The sequence below is a fragment of the Polyodon spathula genome, chromosome 11 (genome assembly GCF_017654505.1).
Source record: "Polyodon spathula isolate WHYD16114869_AA chromosome 11, ASM1765450v1, whole genome shotgun sequence".
Lineage (NCBI taxonomy): Eukaryota > Metazoa > Chordata > Actinopteri > Acipenseriformes > Polyodontidae > Polyodon > Polyodon spathula.
In genome coordinates, this window is record NC_054544.1 from 9,790,245 (window position 1) to 9,813,395 (window position 23,151).

General features: G+C 35.3%; 1 protein-coding gene across 1 annotated transcript in view; it reads right to left on the reverse strand.

The window, feature by feature from the left end:
- The window catches only part of LOC121323019 (kalirin-like), a 159,909-nt gene that overhangs the window by 38,436 nt on the left and 98,322 nt on the right, over positions 1-23,151 (reverse strand). The window contains exons 25-34 of the mRNA XM_041263737.1: positions 22,650-22,759; positions 22,072-22,141; positions 21,316-21,405; positions 20,126-20,218; positions 19,576-19,687; positions 18,890-19,080; positions 17,646-17,747; positions 16,810-16,952; positions 16,268-16,370; positions 3,929-4,175 (exon numbers count right to left, since the gene is read on the reverse strand). Coding sequence (XP_041119671.1) covers positions 3,929-4,175; positions 16,268-16,370; positions 16,810-16,952; positions 17,646-17,747; positions 18,890-19,080; positions 19,576-19,687; positions 20,126-20,218; positions 21,316-21,405; positions 22,072-22,141; positions 22,650-22,759 — 1,261 coding nt within the window. The remainder of the gene's footprint in view (positions 1-3,928; positions 4,176-16,267; positions 16,371-16,809; positions 16,953-17,645; positions 17,748-18,889; positions 19,081-19,575; positions 19,688-20,125; positions 20,219-21,315; positions 21,406-22,071; positions 22,142-22,649; positions 22,760-23,151) is intronic.

Consider the following 23,151-nt stretch of genomic DNA (forward strand, 5'->3'; position numbering starts at 1 on the left):
TCGAAATGATGCGCCAAGCACAAAACCAGGTACAAAATACAAAAACCAGGCACAAAATTTTTAAAAAGCAAGCCTTAACTCTGCGCACATCACTTTCAGCACTCACTCATCCAATCACTGATGTGAAATGCAGGTGCTTTCTGAGATACCACAACAGTGGAAAACACCTAGCGATCATACAATGTTCCGTCCACATCTATATAATGACTATATTCAGAAGAACGATTGTGATAGCAGCAACACTAGTTTTAATACATGTTTAAAAAATAAACAGGTAAGCTGCAGTCATGATCGTTCTTTCAGACTAAAAGAAAACCGATCACTTTCCCAAACACGCTTTCTTGGTGCTGAAAGAATAACTCCCAAAACAGAATCAAGAATACAGCACAGTATCATAGTACCTACCATTGGTACGTAACATAGAATGAGCAGGCAGAAACTAAACAACTACCTGTATAATGCAGGAAACCTTTACTTTAACAGACACATACAGCAGTATATCAACCCAGATCGATCAAGCAACAGTTTGCACATACGTTTCTATATTAAGGACACTGCTTATAAAGTAGTAGGCTAGGCTACTGATTACTGTATTGGTAAATTCTGTCAGCGTTTTAAATGTAAAGTTAATGTACGAAAGGTGCTCCTTATTCTACTGCCCGGTGAGCCCAATTTATTTCAAGTGAATGATTAAATTGTACCCCCCAGGTTTGTCGATATATATATATACACACACACACACACACACACACACACAATATATATGCTATAAAAACAGGTGATTACAGCTGGATTATTAATATTATTAATTATTGTTATTGTTGTTAATGTATGTGTGTATTTTCTTATAACAGACACCCTTATCCAGGGTGACTACAGTTCTTACAAAAAAAAAAAACACATTACAAAAATCAGATCAGTCCAGACAGGAAGCAATAGTGGTTTGATTAGCTAATACCAAGAAAAAAAAAAAAAAAAAACAACGGATGGTACTCAGAACACTGGCTGAAGGGTGCGTTTCTGAAAAATAAAGAGTGGAGTTTGATGCTACAGAGATATTTTGTCCGTCTCCCTCATGTTGACACTTATCCAGTTAGCAAGTCGATACAATATTTTTTTATTTAAGTTATATGTTGAATAGCCTACACTATCCTGTGGTCCATTGTTTAATTTCTCCATTTAGTAGCTTATTAATACACTTGTGGGGGTGGGCATGTAACTTCAGGGGTGCCAATGCTACTGATGTGTGCTGAGCTTTGATTCTGCATTCCATGTGCCGGTTACTATGATAGCTGCTTGGCAGGGTATTGTTAACAGTCCATTGTTGTGTAGTATTCCAGTTCTGTTCATTCACGCGTAGCGCTTGTGCATTTCTGCTATAGTGGTAAGGAATGAGCAGGAGGTTTTGTGAGGCACAAACACATTTGCGAATTGAGCAAAAAACTGCTATTTTCCAACTCCGCGCAACTGTTTTGTGCTGTATTGAAAAACATCTATTTTTGTGCAAAAGCACTAATTTTTGTGAGGAGATTGTGAATCGCTTTCAATATCTGGGCCAGAATACACACAGGGATGGGGCACCCCGCCACAAATATACACAAAATCCACATTTAAAATCTACTTCTCTCAACAGTAACTGTCTCTTTATAAATAAATGATTTGCACTGTTTAACAACGAACGATTGAACACATGGCAGACACTTATTTTTAGAAAGACAACTATCAAAACACAGAAGCAAGATACTCAGACTAGAGAAGCAACAAACAAAGCCATTGGCCAGCATTACATTGGTGGGGTTTTTGTGTGTGTGTGTGTGTGTGTGTGTGTGTGTGTGTGTGTGGGGGGGGGGGGGGGTGGGGGGGGGGGGGGGGGGGGGGGGGGGCGGGGGGGGGGGGGGGGGGGGGTAATAACAACATGTTTGGCCTTTTTAGAATGCCTTACCCATGTTCAACTGATTTTGTAGACAGCTAGAAGTAGAGGTTTTATTTCTCCTGATAATGAGATAAAAAGGTGAAGAGAACACCAACACAAACTAACACAGTTAATTGTAAGAGTGATAGAATAACTCAGAACTGCTAAACAGTGCCCTCTAACAGGCACAACAAGAGTGCTGGAAATTAAGTAGAGCAAGTTTATGGACAAATATGAAAAATCTGTTAGAACTAACAAAACATCACCTGCGATTTAATGGTATAAATAATAATAAATAAATAAATAAATAAATAAATAAACGCACATAATCATTAAGACTATTTTTTTTTCCCCTGTATTGCATTATATAACATTACAAAACCTTTCAATGCTGCTCAAGATTCAGGATCAAGCAATTTACAATGTTAGTTGGCAGGAAGCTGTCTGATTTTCCCTTTTATCTTGTTGCATTCCACCAGTCTCCTGATCATCGTTGGAATAATAAAACCCTTAGGATTCCCTGGTGATTATCCTGATTGGCCACGGATGTTTCCACAGCTCACGTGTACCGCCTTTGAATTCTCACCCTGCCTCTGGCATCATATTTGTATGCTTGTAGCTATGAAGCTTTCCTCTGGGGGTTATTTAAAGAGAGCCTATGGATCTGCATAAACATGACGTCAAAAGGTACAAAGGAGAGCTTGTCTGTTATCTGGAAACATCTGTCTAATATTACTATTCTGTTTTTCCCATTGGTGTTTTCTCTAAACTGACATCAGTATAACACAAAACACTATTTAGTACAATTCCTTTTTTGATTTCAATTTCTAAAATGCCTACAGTGGGCAGGTACAAATTAGTGACCATATAGCTTAAATTACCTTTGGGGAATGTAAATAAACTGGTCAGTCATGCTTTTATATAAAGTATAGTGCACAGGAGGTTCAACTACTATTGAATAGTCTAGTAAACAGGCACTTTGTTGTTATATTGTAGTGCAAAACTGAACTTGTTTGTGTACACTGTAGCTTTAAAAGCATTTACAGCACAAAAACAAAAGCTTCAAAAATGGTAAGGTATTAAAATGTTATATTGAAGTCTAAGACTGTGTTTCAAATGTAGGGATTTATTGACTGCAGTCAGCCAGCTAAAAGCCTGTATAAGACTTTATTTATTTATTTTAACCAAACTCTTCAACAGTTCCCCAAAATAACAAGACAAAGGGTCATCAATTTCTATAAAACTGCTGTTCTCCAGGGCTGCATTAGTGAGCAATGTATATCTCCTAACCATTATTATGCAAGAATGTAATATTAGAAAAAGTTACACAAACAACAAAGTGCAATCAATAACTTTAAAGCTGCCACAGACTAGTTTGAAACTTTGACCCTTAAATAATTTATCCGCCACACTCCAGACTAGAGATGATTGTTTGACTCTTACTACCATGCCACAAATCAGAATACAACTCTCATAAAGACTTGTGCTCTGGGCTTCTTCAGTTACCTTACAAAACTAGAAGAAAAAATACTTAATTTGTTTTGGAAAACTGTAATGCAACAGTGCTAAACTAAATATCTGACCAAATGACTACTGAACTGTATATATAATTTATAGTCATTGGGCCAAAACCCTAACCCTAATGTCTGGCTTGCCAATGACAGTAACATTCATCCACAGAAACTGAATGATAATATTATGATATATATATATATATATATATATATATATATATATATATATATATATATATATATAAACAACTGAAACAATTAGACGTGCAAACCAATTCAAAAGAAAAAGATAAAACACAATTTAGGTACCAATTAAAAAAAATGTCCCAGGCAGTTTTGGAAGCTTGTGGACTGAGTAAACTGCATGAATCTTCTATCCCATAAGGGCTCACCACAATTATTGTTATACATTTACCACAAAGTCTTCCTGGAGCAACAGCACTCAAAATGTCTTACATAACCATGCTGAAGGTCATCCAAATTGAGCTGTAAAACTGTTTACCTTTTCCGGATGGGAAGAAGCATTCCATCTCAACACTGTTGCGAGAGTGGGATATGCAGAGAGTGCTGCTCGGAACCAGGCCTTCCTGAGGAGGGCTGCGATCAGTGGTCCGCACGAGGCACCAGCCAGACCTGTCACTCAGCCGCTCCAGCAACTCCACCGTCTGTCCCACCTGGAGGCTCAATTCACTGCTGCACCCTGCAGTGAAGTCCTGAAGAACCACGGTCAGTTCACAGCCTCCAGAAAGCTGTCCAGAGAAGAAAAAGCAGGGAATTGGGCAATGAATATATACTTGCTTAAACAAGGTGTAGTCCAAAGCGGTCAAAAACTGTAACTCCTGTCCAAATTTGTCTTGTGTTTCACTGTACAACAAGGCAAGTTCTGTAGTAAAAGATAATTTCTAAGTGCATAACCCAGGGGTACAAGCAATGCCTAACAGCTGCAGTCTGAAAGTGCAAGCAGTAATCAGCATGTTTCCTTTGTTAGCTTACCGTTGCTGTTTTAATGACCCATACAAAAGAACTAAAAAAGAACTGTGTACCCTGTTAGATACATCACCAATAACCATAGAATATTACTCTACATCTATGCTGGTTTTGTAGTCTGTGTGCAGACAGGTGTGCCCCATATCAGTTTATTGTAGATATAAGATAATTTTCTTACTCTACTTTGGGGGGGGGGAGTCTGGGATACTGGACAGAAAGTGTGTGCTACTCTTAGGCATGCAGGACCTGATGGGCAGTGTCACGAATAAAATTTAAAAAATTATACTGTATAAATCCTTCCCCTTTATCCAAAAGTGCATGCGTAATTTATAGAAAATAATGTGACAATGATATCACTAAGGTCTGTATATGCTGCAAGATATTTATACGGCATACCATAAATCCATAATTCTTATCATTAACCCTACCCTGGGGGATCATTAGTCCTGTAGTCATATGTTTTATGGTACAATAACTACAAAAGAAAACAACATTTACCTGTAAGTAGGTCACATGAAAATTAGTCCTACTATATTTTATTGCAGGTCTAATGAGGCAAAACATATACTACATTAACCAGCTGAAAAGTTAATAAAGTATTTTCCAGCAGTCTTCTGTGAGAATCATGACCCAATTGGTGTTTGAACTCCGCCCACTGGCCTCTGTTTTTCCCTAGTCAGTTTCTCTCTTTCTAAATCATCATGTGTTAGATCCCTTGTTACAGTACTTCACACCTCCAGTTGGTGGTTTAGGAGGACACGTCTGATAATAGCTTTATGTTAAGCAATAACTGGTGGGGTAAAATATTAAAAGTCATCTGTTTCAGCTATTGGAAAACTTTTTTTTTTTTTAAACACTGTCGCAAAAAAAGCTATTCCAACAATATAACACTGTTAAAAACAGCAAAATCTTCATATTAGTGCCCGTTTGTAATCCTGGGATTATTCCATTTGTGATTAAATAGAACACATGCTTCTGAACATAGTAGTTTAATTCCATGCTCAATGTAACTTGATGACTGAAAAATGTTTTTATGGTGTTGAAAGGTCAGTTTATTGCTTTTTCCCCAAATGGGTTCAAAAGGTCACAAGTTCAAATTGTAAATTGGGAATAACTTGGAAATGTCCAGACCCTTAACAGATGGGATGGATTGGCTGGGAGACAGCAAGACTAGTAACCCTGTCTGCTCCTGTGATGGAAATACAGAAATATTGATCTGCAGTGTGCTGGCCAAAACCCTCCCCAAAGAAAACGTTTATCCATTCATGTACTTGGCATGTACTTTCATATTAAAACATATACACTTTTTTTTTTGGTAAATAAATGTTTTTTTGGGGTCTTTTTTGTATAAACCCTATTTAGTGACTGACTCTAAACATTTACTATACTAAACTGTAGTGAAAAAAAGGCAGTTACAGCACAGAATAATGTCCTTGAATCAAAGAGAGAATGCTGCAATGTGTTTCTATGGCAACATATTGTTGTGTATGCATTTCATCACCATCAATCTGCCTTTGTTATAAGGACTTCCAATTTTGGACATTATAAGACCTATTACTCGGCAAACATTTCCAAATTGCCTATTGAAATGCAAATGCAGCAAATTAGCAAATGCTGAAAGGCCTTTATCTTTCAAGAACTTCGTTTAAATGAGCATAAAATCACAATAATGACTCTGCTGGATTTATTAGCATTACTGCAGTCCAAAACACAGAATCCATGCTTTCTCCTGGCACAAATACTGTTTTGTCTTCAATTGTGCCTCTCCCATTTCCAGTCTACCTGCATTCACTCACTAGAGTCAAGTCAATTTTCATTCCTTTTGCAAGCTTGCATGACTCCTTTCACAGAACTCTAAATCCTCTTCATAAAGAACAGCATCTTCTGATTGTTTTAGAATGGCTTTCTCTTGGCCTCTTCCACACCATCTGGATGAGAGGCTACCTAGTTAAGTAACATGCATTGTACTTTGCCAATGATAGAGTAAAAGTAACAAACTGCATGTGTCAGAATCATAAAAAAAAAATTAAATTAAAAAGCCACACACATTTGTAGTGTTTTGGAAAACGTCTTTAAAACAACCTTAAAGTCAGCTATATTAATAGCTTATTAGTTACATTGTAATTAATTTAAACTCTTTTAATGATTGTTAAATAAAACTATTTAAAAATGACAAACCGCATGTAGCATCCAATGGAAAATATCTGATGAATATGTCAATGAGATGGTCTGGCTGTATTTGGCAGCACAGAGCAGTTACCACCAACCAATGAGACTGAATCACATCATTCGGTACAGCCAAAGGTTTTGTGAAGTCTATGGTTGAGTCCTTGCAGGCATCTATTGCAACTCTTCTTTATGCCAGAAGTACATAAGTTGCCAGTGTGCAATATTAAAACATTTAATTTAGATTAGATTAAGAAAATATACCTCCGATGGAAGCAAAATATTTTAAAAGACTAGAATATTCCACCATTTATTTTATCAGCACTTTATTGAAAATTCTACAGATGTTTTCCCTGATGGTGCCAAAGCCAAAATAGCTGCTTTTTTATATAGAGATTTTAAAAACTGGAATGGAGTTTTAGGTGATTCCAAACATGTGGCTGTGCTAATCAGCACAATCGTACGTTTTTTTTTTTTTTTTTTTTTCACTTGGCAGACAGTGGCCTTTCCAAGCACTAATGTTTCCACTTATTTGTAATTGTTCACCATCTGCAACACACATCTTAATATGGCCACTTAGGAAAAAGCCCTGAGCTTGTGCTTTTGTTTATTTATTTATTTATTTTTGTGCCCAAAGCACAACCCATGAATGCTGGATATTTTCATTGCTGAAAACTGAACTGCATAACCAGGAAACCAATATAAATTCAGTAAAGCCAATCCCATAGTGGGAGATTTTTTTATTGAGACCCAGTTCCATATCTAGAGGCAAAATAAAACAGACTCTACAATGGTTTAAGTCAGCTTTCTGCTGCTCTGCTAATGTACACAGATTGGAGTTCTTTTTTGAGAGGGAGTTTTTTTTTGTGTGTGACAGCAGTTTAGAAATAAAAAAAAAGACAGATATTAAACAGAGGCAGCCATTTCACAAATATACATATATTATTTAATCTACCCTACAGCATATTTCAACATGAATGTAAAAATGTGTTAATATATATATAGATTTATCATTATAAGATATATAAATATGCAAGACCATTTAAATAAATGAAAAGCCCCATTTTTGTATTGAAAGAAGTACTGTAATAAGCAGATTCTAACACTTATAGTGCACAGCTGTGCCTCGCCATCAGAAAGTTGTGACTAGAAGTCTTTCAATAGCACCACTACAAAAAGAAACTTGCTCTTTTTCATAATGGAACTTTGGATGATCTAGTCAGGGTTACACATGTCTATGGCAGGCAATAAGAGGTGAAGAGCAGCTCCTGAGCTTACAAGCACAACACAGACTATATGAAAGTTGATCACACAACAGCTATCTATGATACAAAGAGAGATCATTATGATCTACTGTACATCCATAGTATGTGAAATAACTTTTTATATTAATTACCAATGCAAAGTGGTTCCAAAAATATATTCTTTACTAGCTAGGTTTTAAGAAGACTTAGAAAAACAAATATCTTCCTTTATAGCTGATGACAGCAGTTTTGTTTGGGCTTTAATTCTGTCAATATCTGCTAATCTACTTCTTACTTTTAGGGTTTACATTGTTTCAGTTTCTAAATGGTAGCATTTTTAATCTCAACAGCAACACTACATTCTTAGTACCCATGTGAAAAAAAGTAAAAGTCAGCTCATTCTATGTAATATAAAAATAGCAATGCAAGTCTAACATTTTCTTTTTAGTTTCAAGACCAGTAATCTTGTTTAGAGTTGATTGAGTGCTTCGAATGTAGGTCGCCCTGGGTAAGGGCATCTGCTAAGAAATAAATAATAATAATAATAATTTTAATTTAAACTGTGTTATGGCAAGAAATCAATATTTGCAGAGGGTTACAAGTTAGACGCTTACATGTTTAAGCAGATTCATTGGGGTCAAGTTAATTCAATGTCATGCTCAACACTAATGCTTTCTTACTTGAAAGTAGAAATACACTTTCAATATTTTGCATTAAAAGCGAGTTAATTTGTTGTTGCCAAAATGCAAACAACATTTTCTAGGCACTGTACATATCTAATTAGTAATAACGGATTACAGAAAACGCCCAATAAAATCAACCTCGACCATTCTGACATATAGCTTTGACCAATGAAGCCAACATGTAAAGCTCAAAACCCTACACTGTGCAATAGGTAGCAACAGTCATATTACTTGGCTCACCCCACAGAATATCATATTTGCAGTCACCCATTACTATAAGACTGACAAACACAACAATCATATTGTATAAGCAGTTCAAGCCAAGCTTAAAGCTTTAGCTTAACCCTATGACATGTAGGACATAGTCTAATAGTAATGCCTGGAATGGGTTTCTTGCACTGAGACCCGTATCTGTTATCTTGGCCCTATCTGCAGAAGTATGGCTGTACGTCTCTCCATCTGTTTTAGTGTTAGTATTTCGGCAGTAACCCAGATTTTTTTTTTTTTTTTTAAATACATTACATAAATCAATGATATTAACTGCAGATGGTAAAGTATCTTCAACACAAAGCAGAACCAAAGCACAGAGTTGCCATTCTCACTGACTGTTGTCATTCTATGAACTATGAGATTATTAAATAATTCAAATCTGTATAAAGGATGGCTTATTTCATTATCAGCACAGTGAAATATTGTATACTGTGCACATAAATATTGTAATACCCATTAATTAATACCAGAGGTATCTAAACTGTAGGAAAAACAGCCTGCTGTATAAATATGCATACTGCATTAGCTTTGCTAATACTATTGTCAAATGTGGTGTCCCAAATAGGGATCTACTTCCAATACAAAAAAAAAAACAACGTACCGGAAAAAGAAAAAAAACATGATGAGGTTATTGATATAAAGTCATTTTTTATTTTTTTTTTCATTTAGTTGAATCAATAACGTTAAGACATTAGTGTTATTTTATAAAGATAAAAAGCATACATCCATTATGTAAACAACACAAGAGTCTATTGTTTTTTAATATAAATATTCTATTTAAAATAAGGTTATCCATTTATGGCAGTACCAGTATATGCAATACACTTTATTTTATATTAGTTGATAGCTGTTAGTAGTGATTTATAACATCAGAAGTCTAAAGTTTTATTTTTTTCCAGAAACAGATTATGGTAATTTTAGCAAACTTCTTTTTTTCTTTTTTTTTTTTTTTTTTTTTACCGGTACTACATATCTTACCCAATAATGAGGAAACGCCAGTGATGTGATGTCACAGCTCCAAAAGTCCTTATTGTTATCCTAGGACCCCATAGAAAGTCCTTTGTGCCTGCCAACCTGTTGCCTGAATCCCCTGCAGTTTTCCACTGCACTAAGCTCTGTCAAATCTGCTCCTACATACACACGCACACTCACAGACACGCCAGTTTTTATAGCAGCCAAGACAGATTGCTTTGATCTGCAGCCCTTGTTGAGGCCAAGCGCACATCTAACAGACCAGTCAATGGAAGTGTGTGACTGTTCTGGGTAATAATCTGCGTGGAATGCAACAAATAACTATCTGGTACTGCTTTGTCTTTCTATATTCACAGCAAGATATTAAGCAACTTTAAAAATTTAATTACAGAACTGGAGCAAAAACATATCACCACTGCAGTTTTCATTATAACAACATCCAGTCACACACATGTTTACTATTCTAGTGTCCAGATCCTAACCCGTTAAGGAAAATGCATGTCATCAGAATACCATAAATATAATTCATATATTTAAGAAAAGGAGTTGCGCTGCAGGGTTTAAATACACTCCAGTTTGCTCCAGCTCACTGAAAAGTAATTAGAGAGAATACGCAGACACAGTGAAATTGTAGGTTTAAAAATATATTTGTCCGTCAGCAACGAAACAGGAAATGGTAAAGTGTTTTAAGGTTTATAAAGCTGTGGAAAGTCATTTTAAACATCCTGTTATGTTAACCAAATTAAATTGCTTTTTAAATAATAATGAAAAACAAACAAATACAGCAAGTTATCACAGATCACATAGCTTGATCTTATGTTCAGCTCTAATTAATTCCAGTCTCAGTGTCTATTGTTACAACTGCATAAAGGCACCACCAAACCACAACTCTCGTTACAGGTGTACAAGGTTGTATACTGTTAGAGGCAAGGAATTGCGTATTTTAAGAAGAATTTAAAAAACGCGAGGAAAATTCAACCTCTACTATTTTTAAGAACACAAAATATTGACCTATATTGACCTAAGGGCCAGGTTTGGAGAAGACAGTAGATGACACTGCAAAACAATATAGGGGACTCTTGTGTTTCTCAAGTATAAAAAGTTAACAGTAATATGAAATGGTCACTAATATTTTCATATAGCTTCAAGCTTTGGCAAATACTGAATTTTATGCATTTTTAAAAAATAATTGTAATGTTTTAATTTGGAGTCTGAAAGAGGCAATGGCTCAGCTGATTGAAATAGAATCTTGACCTTAACTTAAAATCCTTCCACATCATCACTTTCTAAAGCTTTGGACTGGCATCCAAAATAAAATAAAAAAATCCCTCCATTTTAAAATATCAGCTGCATGATAAAAAAAATAAAAAATAAAGGTATTTTATTTCCTAAATGTGTGAGGTATTAGTGTCTGTATAATAATCTTTGCCGATAAAAGCCTTGACTCCAGCCAAGATAATGCATGTGTTTGCACAACACTCCCTTCTGGTTAAAGCTAAAAATAAAGAACATGCATTTAGTAGCCATGCCAATATTCAATTATATGTTCCAGCGCACATATTTATCTTTGAAATGTCACTGACCTTAAACTTATTTTCCATTGGTACATGTGCCCAACATATTCTACCTGGATAGTTCTCTGTATTAGGTACGGGGAATGAAAATGGGAGACTGGTTGCTAGGCAACTTTAAATACAGATAAATACATTCTTCATTGAGGTGATGTTTGCAGGTTTTATTTTACCAGTTTGAAAACTAAGAAGGTAAGAAAATAAACACATTATTCTCTATGCTAGCCATTACAATCCTGTTGCAACGTGTGTGGACGTTTACACAGTGTGAACAGAGTACTAGACCAGTTGAGATCGCTTGTGATGCTTCCCATCCCATTCATTCTTAATTATTGGTCTGGGTAGTAGAGCTGTGCTCCTAGCAGGTTTTTATTGTTTAATGTAACCTAAGTGTTCAATTAAGGAATTAAGGTCCTGGTTTTAATCCCCTATTGAGCTGTGTTGAAAATGCTTCTTTCAATTTAAACATCCCACTTTAAGTGACATGCAATATGAAATGAAATGTACTTTATGTGAAAAAGAGAAAGAAATATGAAGGTATGATTACAGAAAGACACAACTCAAAGCATAACTTTTTGACCATATTAAATTAAGTCATGTTTTATCATTAGAGCACAGTGGACTAGTGTCCTAGATTGGTTTTAACTAAAAGACCCATAAGGGAGCACACTGCAGTTTTCTGTGCATCTACAGCAGAAGTGTGTTATTTTAATTTTGTAATAAATCATTTTGGAACAAGGCCATACATGTACATAATGAACTGCAGTAAATTCTCTTTCTGAAATTATTTATTTATTTTAGAAAGAAACTGGCGAGTGGAGTTTAACCTCACAGTTTTCAAAATAATTAGTCTAATTCTTACTGTTTCTACCATAACAAAAAGCCCTGCAGCCTAAATCTCAATTAAACCACACTGAAGCAAAATCTAAATGATTTGAAGCCCTGCTGTATCCAAACAGGAAATCCCTGAATAGCAAAAGGGCAGCAGCTCTAGAATCTATCAGAAGGACTATGGAGATAGTCTTGCCTCTGTAACTGCTATGTGACCTTATTTGGTACACATTAGCCTGCTTCCTGTCTTTAGTATCAATTAAGAATTAACCATAGCTGTTCCAGTTAGGACAGCTGATCAAAAAAGTTATTTACTTTTTCAACATCTTTCTTGGATCAAGTTCCTTTAAGACGTTCTTTGTTACTTTCACTTGTCTCCTAGTTCTTTGCTGAAACTGAAAACAAAAGGTATTTTAGAACCTTTTTATGACATCTTGTCTGATTACACTGTACCACTGATGATGCAAAAATCAGTGAATTAATAATGCAGTATAGTTCTCTGTGACAAAGTTCCCACCCCTGTGTATATTATCTGTTATGTGTTGCGTGTGGTGTGTTTAAATGTTGGTGTATAGACATTGGTACACGGGATATAAACGGGTCTGTGTAACACGAGTGTTTAAAATGTATATGTGTATTTAGGCACGAGGATTGCACAGCACTTCACTTGCAAGTAAAATGTAGTAATATGTGAGCACGGGGAATTGCACTTTATTAATTCACGTGCTGGGATTCAAGTGAATAATTAATTGGTAATTGAATCCCAGCACAATAGTATATATAGATGCACGTTGTCACATACTTGGCGTTGGGTGTTCGGGAGTGGAGAACGGGAGATAGAGATAGAGATAGAGATAGAGATAGAGATAGAGATAGAGATAGAGAAGTGTAAATATAGATTTCAATTGTTTGTGTAGCGTTCGTCCACTCTGTGTTTTGTCCGTGTCTATTCGTTTTGTTTGTCTGTTTATTTTGGCGCGAAGTGCAGTGTCCTGTCTTTTGTTTGTTAAACCCTTTTATTTTACAATAAACCGGCGCCAGCCAGCGCCATCATCATTTCATTTCACATCATCGTCTTTGTATATTTCATTCCTTCCTGGTTCTGACGCCGCCCACTTGGCCGTCTTTGAGACATTCTCTTAAGGGCAACTCTTTGAATTATTGGCTGGTTATAGGACCCATTGTATTTATCATCCAACGAGAATGATGCATTTGATCTTTTTTGACTGTTTAGTATTTTGTTAATAATATAGCACAACAGAAACTTAATTTCCCTCATCAATTAAAAAAACTAAAGACTAGCATATTTGTTATATAAAGTTTAGTATTGCCAATTCCTTCACGTTTTTACTCACACAAAGAGGTTTTAAAAAGCTAATATATCATGGTTTAAAAAAGGAAAAGCTACAAAACTCCAATTAATTTTTATTACAATTTCTACTTATAGATTTAATCTCCCTTGAGGGTTTGAAAATCACTCACTTTGGCTTGGTGCAGTTTCCAGTTTTGAGGGCTAAAAGGACACTGTTCACTAATGCCTTTCTTAGACACAGACCCAATGCTCTCAACAGCAAGTTTTCTTCAAAACGTATCCTGGAGCACCTGTACTGTCCACACACTTTCTACAAGTAACAGAAAATGCTAGGGGCAACATCACATGCACATGAGGACTATCTTGTGACTTATAGATGAAACAGTGATGTTAAAACACACATGCTTGTTGACGGTCTTTCAGGAGAAATATAATGCATTTTACACGCAACAACTGTAATGCAATAAGTATCACGCACTTACAGTAGTCACTCCACAGAAAGAACAGTAACTGCATTATTGATTCATCTTAGCTCGTTTTGCGTATACATGTACAAAATATGATAAAAATTGTCACCATAACGGCAGACCTTGAGCCTTACTAATGACTTCCATTAAAATGTGTTTCAAGCTGTTTTCTAAGATACAATGCAGCCCACTGACAACTAGCCCTGGGACACCCTGAAGCGTATTTTCAAATCATATATATATATATATATATATATATATATATATATATATATATATATATATATATATATATATATTTTGCTTCTTGGTTTTTTTAATATTAACATGTTTTTTTTTTTTCCTTTAAAAAGCTGACTAAAAGACTGGACTAGTGTCTTAATACTTTTGGCAGGTAGTGTCTGTATGGAAATCTGCACCTTACCCTAGTTGTGTGGGATAAATGAAGTGTACTGACGTGGGGCTGGAAGAGGAAAAACAGTCATTCCTCATTTTCCCTTATACAGCATTTGTTTTAAGTTATAGTTGCAACTGTGGTTGATATTTGTTTTGTCAGTCTGACTTTTCCATCCCTCAGAAGCAGGCTTTAAAAAAAAATGAAATGAACATTATTATAACTTGCTGTTAGAGTCCAGAGACAATAAGGGTGGGGTGCACAAGACTGTCTGGACGAGACTAAACAAAAAGGTTCCGTCCAGAGAAATGGGCACTTGTTGGATACATTACAAATTAAATTTGGGCCCGTTTCAATCACAGCTGGTTGTATAACTCTCTGGTTCAAGCCTACTGTATTTCTAGCTCTAAAGAGTACTATGGCATTCAAATGACTGCCAACTGTTTGGTGTGGGAGTAACAGAAATGTAAGTTCTCCAGTATATGGGAACAGGAAGGAGTGGTCAATTGAGTCAGTCTTTGCTGCAGTGGAGCGGTTACTTTGTCTGTCTGGGTAAAAAGGGGAAGTATGTGCAGAAATGGGCAGGGTTCCTGCAGACACAATGACGACTCAGTAACAGTACCTGTTTTTATCCAGTAATGACTTTTAGGCAATGCTCACTCTCTGTTAGTGAACAATTTATTGAATTAATTTCATTTTGCCATTGCTTGGAGATCAAGGGTCAGCCTTTTTCTAAACTCTTGCAACAGCGGTCACATCAGTATTTCTCCAGGCATTTCTCAAGTCTGTCGTAGGAAGGACCCCAATGTCCAAGAGTTCTACCTATTAAATCCTTGAAACTGGATAAGCTTCTATTCCTGTTTTGTGATGCATTTGTGTTGTGATATTTGTACTTTCAGAATATAAAAATCAAAACAAGTACTGTGATATTATAAAATGTAAATGTCAACCAATTCAAATCATCTCCTTACACAAAAAGACTACCAAAGTTTACTTAGCCTTCATTTTTATTTATTTATTTTTTTAAATTATGAGTCATAACATTTGATGTTGTTGCAATACAAGAGTATATCTAATAACACTTGCTGCCATGCTCCTCTGCATCAGTTAAAGTCAATTATTTTCTTCATGTTTAGTAGAAGAACAAGCGAAAATACATCTGGACCACACTTTACGGTAAGTCCTGCCTTTATCAACATGGCTTCAGGCTAGACCAATAGCACACTTGGCAGCTGCACCAGCCTGCCTCTCCAAATGAGAATCTCTTGAGGGTAAGAGATCCTCCCAAAGACAGGGTTAGGGAAAGGGAAGAACAAGACAGAAACCTGGTTATAGTTACGAAGATGAAGTGCATATCAAAGCGTTCACTTTAATGATGCAATAAAGCTGTCCCTGTAGAATTCAGCATTAATTCAACACTGAGTTTACAGAGTTCTCTTAGGAGACTAAATGGATCCTAATTTATATATACAGACTTGCTCCGCACCATACATTTAATTGAAAATCTAAAGGCGTAACAGATTTTTATATTTAGATTACAAATATGTATATTTTATCTTACACTAAACTGTAAAGACCATATGTTTAACTTACCTGTGCTGAAGTAACTTGATCTAACCCCTGCTTTAAGCAAAGAAAAGGTATGGGAAACCTAATGTTTAACTTCTCCAGCTATCACTCGTGTGCCAACTGTCTAAAAAGGGGTGGTGCCTCCTGATACTCAGTATATATGAGGCGAGGAAAGGAATGAGTGGGAGTAGGACACATTGAAGGGGTTGTTGTGGTTTCTTAGTTGTTTATTCAGGAAACAAATATTGTTTTATTTTGGAATGACAACAGAGAATATATAATTTTGGTTCCATTCTTTGATGGTAAGAGATGCCAACATAACAGATAGCCCTTGCTGAAACCCTGCTAGTGTTTAATTAACCCAAGTATTCCTACCTTGTCACTGTCCACTGTATTCTGAGATGTTCTCGATGCAATAGAGATGGTGTCAGGCTGACTGCTACCATCTCCCTGACTGTCACCGTCCTCTCCGGTATCCCTAGAAACAGAAACCAGACATTTATGAAGTTATTGTGCATCCTTACCAAACTATACAGAACAAACTTAATGCTGACTTTAGTTGGATGTAGTCCCCAAAGTTTTACAATCCATTATCCTATCTTTTATTAGCTCCAGTACTATTTTCACTGTTCCCCTCATCATTATGCAGTTGAACTTCACTTTGAAAAGTCTTTTAAATTACACCCCTATTCTGAGACAGAGAATCTCTATTCAGTAACACATGCTGTGCCATTCTGTTTATTTACCTAAACCGTGATCAACACAGAGTTAAATATTGCCTCTGAAAGGGACTCTCCCTCTAATGCCTGTAGACCAGTCTGTGGAGAGTGTCTTTTAAAACTGAGGGAATCATGCATAACGGAAAATAACCACAAACGTCATCCTGACAAAGTGTGGATGCAGAATAACGAGTTCACCTTTTGCTGTTGTTCCTTTGTTTGGCTGGTGTCTTGGGCATGTGAATAGGTTCCTTCAAAGCCCCCTTAAGGTGAATCATTCGCTCTTGAATAACTTCACGGATATTTTTAATCCACTCCTGTTTTGCTTCAATATTGGATGCCTGCGATTTGAAAATTCAAAACGAAAGCGAGTGTCAGTGACTTTGAGGCAGTTATATTTCAATATTTAGAAAAGTACTGAAATAAAATACAACTTGTACAACAGTGCATTTAAAACAAAGGATGTGTTATTTTGTATATATTTATCTGAACAATCAGAACATTTTTGTGTCAATTAGGGTTCCATATAGGATTTTATTAGGAATTAACAAGCTTTCCATCTTGAAGGCTCAACTCATCAGTGAGTATCTGTGAGCTTTCTTCTGGAGGTAAATGAGAGGTTACAGACTGACAGCATTAAAGTTCACTAAAGTTCTCTCCACAGAGCAGATAAAATACTTGCAAAATCAATGTAGATTTCCCAACACTCCAGGTTATTTTGCCTCCTCTCTGTCCTGGAGGCGAGAGGGGACTTCATTCCTTAGTAGCCAGCAGATCAGTGTTGGCTGGATCCAAATAGGCGACGGGTAAAATAATGCTGAGTCACATTCCTTGGATTTTAGGCATTTTGCCTGATCATTTAGACCTTGTCACAATGGCTCACAATTTCCTACAGTTTTTTTTTTTTTTTTTTTCCCCAGCAATGTAATGCAGTCCTATCACCAAATTCAAATTTCATCATTTCACATTTTTTCTTACTCAGACCAGGAAAGACCTTTGCATTCATAATACAGCTTTAGATGTACACAATGTACCTTGAGAACTGTCTTGTTGTCAGATGATGGGGTTCTTCCAGCCCATAAAGCAAACTTACAGGGGTCTCCTTCCACGTGCTCGGTCAGCCCTAGTTCAGAAGTCTAACATACAATTAGAAACAAGGTGACATTTATAACTCGATTCACCATCCATATATATATATATATATATATATATATATATATATATATATATATATATATATATAAAAAAGCTAACAAAACAAGCTCTATGTACTTTTTAGATTCATATGTTTTGCTAACCTAGTATTTATTAATACTGACAATAATACTATTCATATATATATTTTTTTCTTTTTTATTCATTTTCATTAATTGTGCAATTGCAACAGATGGTCCATATTCAGAAGGACATACCCTTTAGTCATTAGTACATTATCAAAGTGAACAATAATCAAGGTGTACAAATGCTCCATCTGCCAATGCTTTAAACATTCAGTAACTGTTTTGTTCCACACTTTTACAGATTATTAATACATATTTTACACATAAAGCTCTCTTAACAAAACATGTATTCATGTTGGCTTATGGAACATTATAAATACACATTTCACGTTTACATGTTCAGGTAGTGATTATTCTATTAAATCAGATGTAAGAATGGAACAGTTGGGCAGCTGCTGGTCAAGAGCTTTAAAGAGTTTCTCTACTGATTTTTTTTGTAAACTACAGTAACAGGGTGGACGGAAATAAAAGCCAAAGGCAAAACTAGTTGCTAATTGATAACTGTTACTGGCAACAACGGCCATTTGAAAATAAATGATCATTTCTCATCTCTTTATTCACTCCACATTTTCCTCTTTAATGCCAGAATTAACCCCATCCCTGCCAACCACCACCAACACATAAACCCCAATACTATTTACAGGCAAGGCTCTGCCCTGCCTACCTACCTACAACCTACACACCTACATACATACATAGTTTTTACTATGTTTAACAAACCTTTGTCAAGGGCAAGCATGTTTGTAAACAAACAGTAGATGTACAGTACTTATAGGCTTTTGATGCTATGGCAACTACACTTACTTTGTATTTAAATCTATTCATGTGTTTGTGTGTGGCTCCCTTGAGAAAGATATATACAACATATCGAAACGTGGGGCAGCTGGCAACTTATATATATATATATATATATATATATATATATATATATATATATATATATATATATATATATATATATATATATATATTTTTTTTTTTTTTTAATGAAAACCCACCCGCAATTTGTTCTTGTATACATATTTGGTGCGTCCTGAGGAGTCCTTTATTTCTTTGCTAAACACCAGCGATATCTCAAAGAGAAACAAGTGCCGGTCTCGTCCTTTCCGAATGAGTGACTTGGGATCCCACACCTGGAAGGAGTCCTGGAGGATAAGCTCACCCTGAACATCCAGGTTTTCATCGAACCCTGCCAGTGTAAACACATTCACTTTAATACTCACAAACCCCTATCCTTCAGTACATGCAAACAAGATTCACTTCCTTTGCAGCAGGCATTAGTAATAGCTTCCAGTATTTTGCCTGTGTGTGTGTGTGTGTGTGTGTATGTATATATATATATATATATATATATATATATATATATATATATATATATATATATATATATATATATATATATAAATTGTACCAGGAACTATCTGGACCCATGTTTAAGAAGTGCAAAAATCATCCAGAACTAGAAAAAGTATATAATGTAATAGATTTGGATAATTGTACAATTTGTAAAACCTGATGATTTATTAAAAGTAGGTGTTGATTCCTGCTCCTGGTATAGCATCTGTGTCTTTAAAATGTTGTTATTTCACAGTTAGGCCAGGCTGACAGTACATTTTCATGTCCTATACATTACTGTGTAAGGGCCCTTCATTATACTTCTCTTGAAAAATCCTTCAAGACTTACCTTCAAGCATACTGACATGCATGGCATCATTCGCTCTTTTAGGCACGCTTAACATCACCTCCAGGCCGTCTTTAATTTCCCCTTTCCCCTCTTCACAGCATGTTAAAAGTTCCTGTTCAGACAGCATTTGTGCCTGTTAGTCAAGGTTATTCTCTTGCATCATATCATGCAAAATGTCACATTTTAATAGTTGTGGTATTATTCTGCATGTGTAAATTCTTGAAAGGTATTGTGCAATAGTGGTATGATCATACCAAAATTCTAGAAAAAGAAAGTCTTTGTAAATATAGTCTGTCTTAGTTGAGCAAAGTTTTTCCCTACAGTATAAATACAGTGTTTATGTGGTTTTATAACTAACAAGTTGGATTTTCTTTTTTTTTTTTGTTTTGTTTATTTATTTAGACATTCTTTATAAACACACCAACAGACAAGAAAAGAGGATCACAGGCAAGCATGCACTTTGATATTGCCTTGCGTTTCTAGTGGGACTTGGGCTAATTAATGGTCACTAACCACTGACATGATCTAAAGGGTTTTTGGTTTTTTTTACCTTCAGTAAGAGCTGATACTTCGTGATTCTCTGAACTGGTTTAATTAGATAAGAGGAGATAGAGTTTGCCAGGCCGTGTCTTTGCTGTATTTCCTAAAAAAACAAACAAACAGAAAAACAAACACAAATAATATATTACACAAATTAAAAAATGACTTCGGGAAATGTATATTTAAATTCAATTACATTTCACATCAACTTCACTTCAGATCAGTTCAAGAGAGGAAAGCAAACAAATCAATGCACTTTAAAAGTCTCAGTGTAAGGTTATTACAGTCCAGCTCTACCTTTTAAACTTGGCTATGCCACCATAATTTATAAATATTTGTTCTATTTATAGACTGGTTAGACTATGAGGTGTTAAAACACACACAATAAGATGCCATTAAAAAGATTAGAATCAGTTTCATGTATTTTTTAAATATTTGTTTTGAGTTGGTGTATCTTTTCTCACAAAGTGTTGGTGTATCTTTTCTAAACATATTTTGCAGTTAACAATGTCAACATTTGGATATTATGTGTAAACTATAGACTTATATTATATATGTATATATATATATATATATATATATATATATATATATATATATATATATATATATATATATATATATAATTATTCATTAACAGTTTATTAGCATACATTTTTTATGTAGTTTGAATGCAAATATCAAAGCTAAGGCATGCTAGTGAGTAGCAGCTTGTTAGTGTGTCCGTTAGAACAGGAAATGCAAAAACAATTGTGATGCGCCATCTGCAGGATGAAAGGATTAATTGTACAACATCCAGAGCCACATGTTCTACTTCAGGGTTACTACAATAATGTAAACAAAAAACTAAAAAGATTTTTTTTTTAAAAGCTCATGGTAGGAACAAGTAAATAAAAAATCAAGAGGCTCCTCGTTGAGCTCTCCTTAGTATATTAACATACAGAAGTAAACGATGCCTAACTTAAAAACAAACAGCATGGACACTTGAAATATGCATCATGCTCTCAAAGTAGCCTACTGATAACTTGAAGGTATTCAATTAAGGTAACAATACAATACTCAAATAAACAATGTAATACAATTATCCAGTTACATCACATTTTTGGAATGATGCAACCCAGAAGGGCCAATTAAATACTTTTAGACTGAGTCCATTAGGCAGAGCAGCGAACACTCTAATTAATGTGAAAATCCACTTACATCAAAAAAGCTCCCAGCATGTTCTAGAATTAGTTGGCTAGAATCAGGCTTATTTTTGCAGTATGTCACGTACACATGGAATTTGTCTGCCTACATAGAAAAAAGAGAAAAACATTAGTATCGTTATGCCAGCATATTACAGGTAACCATACATCCCCCAGATATCAATGGTGTTCTTACAATTTTTTTCTTTTTTTTTTCTTTTTTTTTGCATTTCTTTTGAAGTCTTTGACAGATTCCAAAAATATTTTGTTGCAACAATTGCAAACAACTTCTTGATCGAGGAACTTGGTTTGTCGATCAGTGACAAATTAACCTTTTGCTTGAAGGAGTGCTATCCAAGTGCAAATGCCTTTCCTTACTAGCAATAGCAACACGACCACAGCACTAAAGACTAAGGAAGCAGCAGTAACTTGTAATCTACAGCAGTGCTGAATTAGAAAATTCCTTGTATTTTGTAATGCAGATATATAAAGAACCAAAACAGTGACCAGTGACAATGATGCTTGTCCTATAAAGTGGTATGAAAGTGGAATATAAAGCTTGGTTATCACTCCTTTCAAAGATGGATTAAATGAACAACCCTCTAACATTGAAAGCGGGTGAACTGGATTAGGGAAGGTACATGAAGGAGCAGTGTTAGGGATGCCTGACCTATACCAATCGTTTGGACCAATCAGAGGACTCCATTACTGTTATCCCCTCCCCTTTCACAAGCACTACCATCCTAAAGAGTAGACAGAAAACAAAATATACCCATGTGACAAAGCAATGGCCCACATCTTCAGGCAGTTGCTCGTATTTTTCCAATTCTTTGATAAAGATGCTAGAATCAAAAACAGTGCTTTGTTACAATGCTTGAATTACAACACTCCTATAATAGACCATTTCAATAAAGTTTGCCTCAAAAGTTAGATGTACTCTAGAAAGACAGACACATATAGATAATGACAGATAATATCTGAAGAAAATTACATTGCTGTTCCAGAATGCATGCCTGATAATATATAATCTGGGCACTGACGAGCGGCGTAACCTCTCAGTGATCTCCTTTATTCTACTGTACAGTATGCCCTTCAATTCTTTAAAAAAATGGAATAACATTTAGAGCTTCATTTTAATTATGAAACATGTCACATAGAAAGTACAGTAATCAACTCTGTCAAACAAAAGCAGCTACCATTCTCATTAAAAAGTAAGTGGGTGGAAGTTACATTTTCATTCAGGCTGTTGTTTTGTTTATTTCAATTACGGGCGTTTTTTATTAAAAAGAAAATGTACTTCAAACCATAAAGACTTGTATTTTATTTTCATAAAATACATTGTCAACATACTTGTTATGAAATTCATATATCTCTTGAATATTCCCAAAGACGACGTGTTCTTTATTGATAATTCCAGGTGGAATTTCTTCCACCCCACTCGTCATCTCCCAAAAATATGTCTGGAAAGGAAGAAATACAATTGAAATTAAACTCAGTTAAAGCTGACTGCTGTTCCTTTATTTCAAGGTCAAGGTTACTGTATCCCTTTTTGATTCAGTGATACTATGTACTATGTATGTATATATATATATATATATATATATATATATATATGTGTGTGTGTGTGTATATATATATATATATAGTAACAAAGACTGCGCAACTCTCACGGTTCGTTGCCCCTTTAAGAATAGACCCAGGACACAGAAATGGATTTTCGTAGCGCTGACGCACAATTTTTAATAAACACACAGAAGTTCAAACAAAATAAACAAAACAAACAAACACCTAGCTCCTTCTTGGAGCACTAACTATACAGTCAGGATTCCTCTTACTAACACCCCGGACAGCT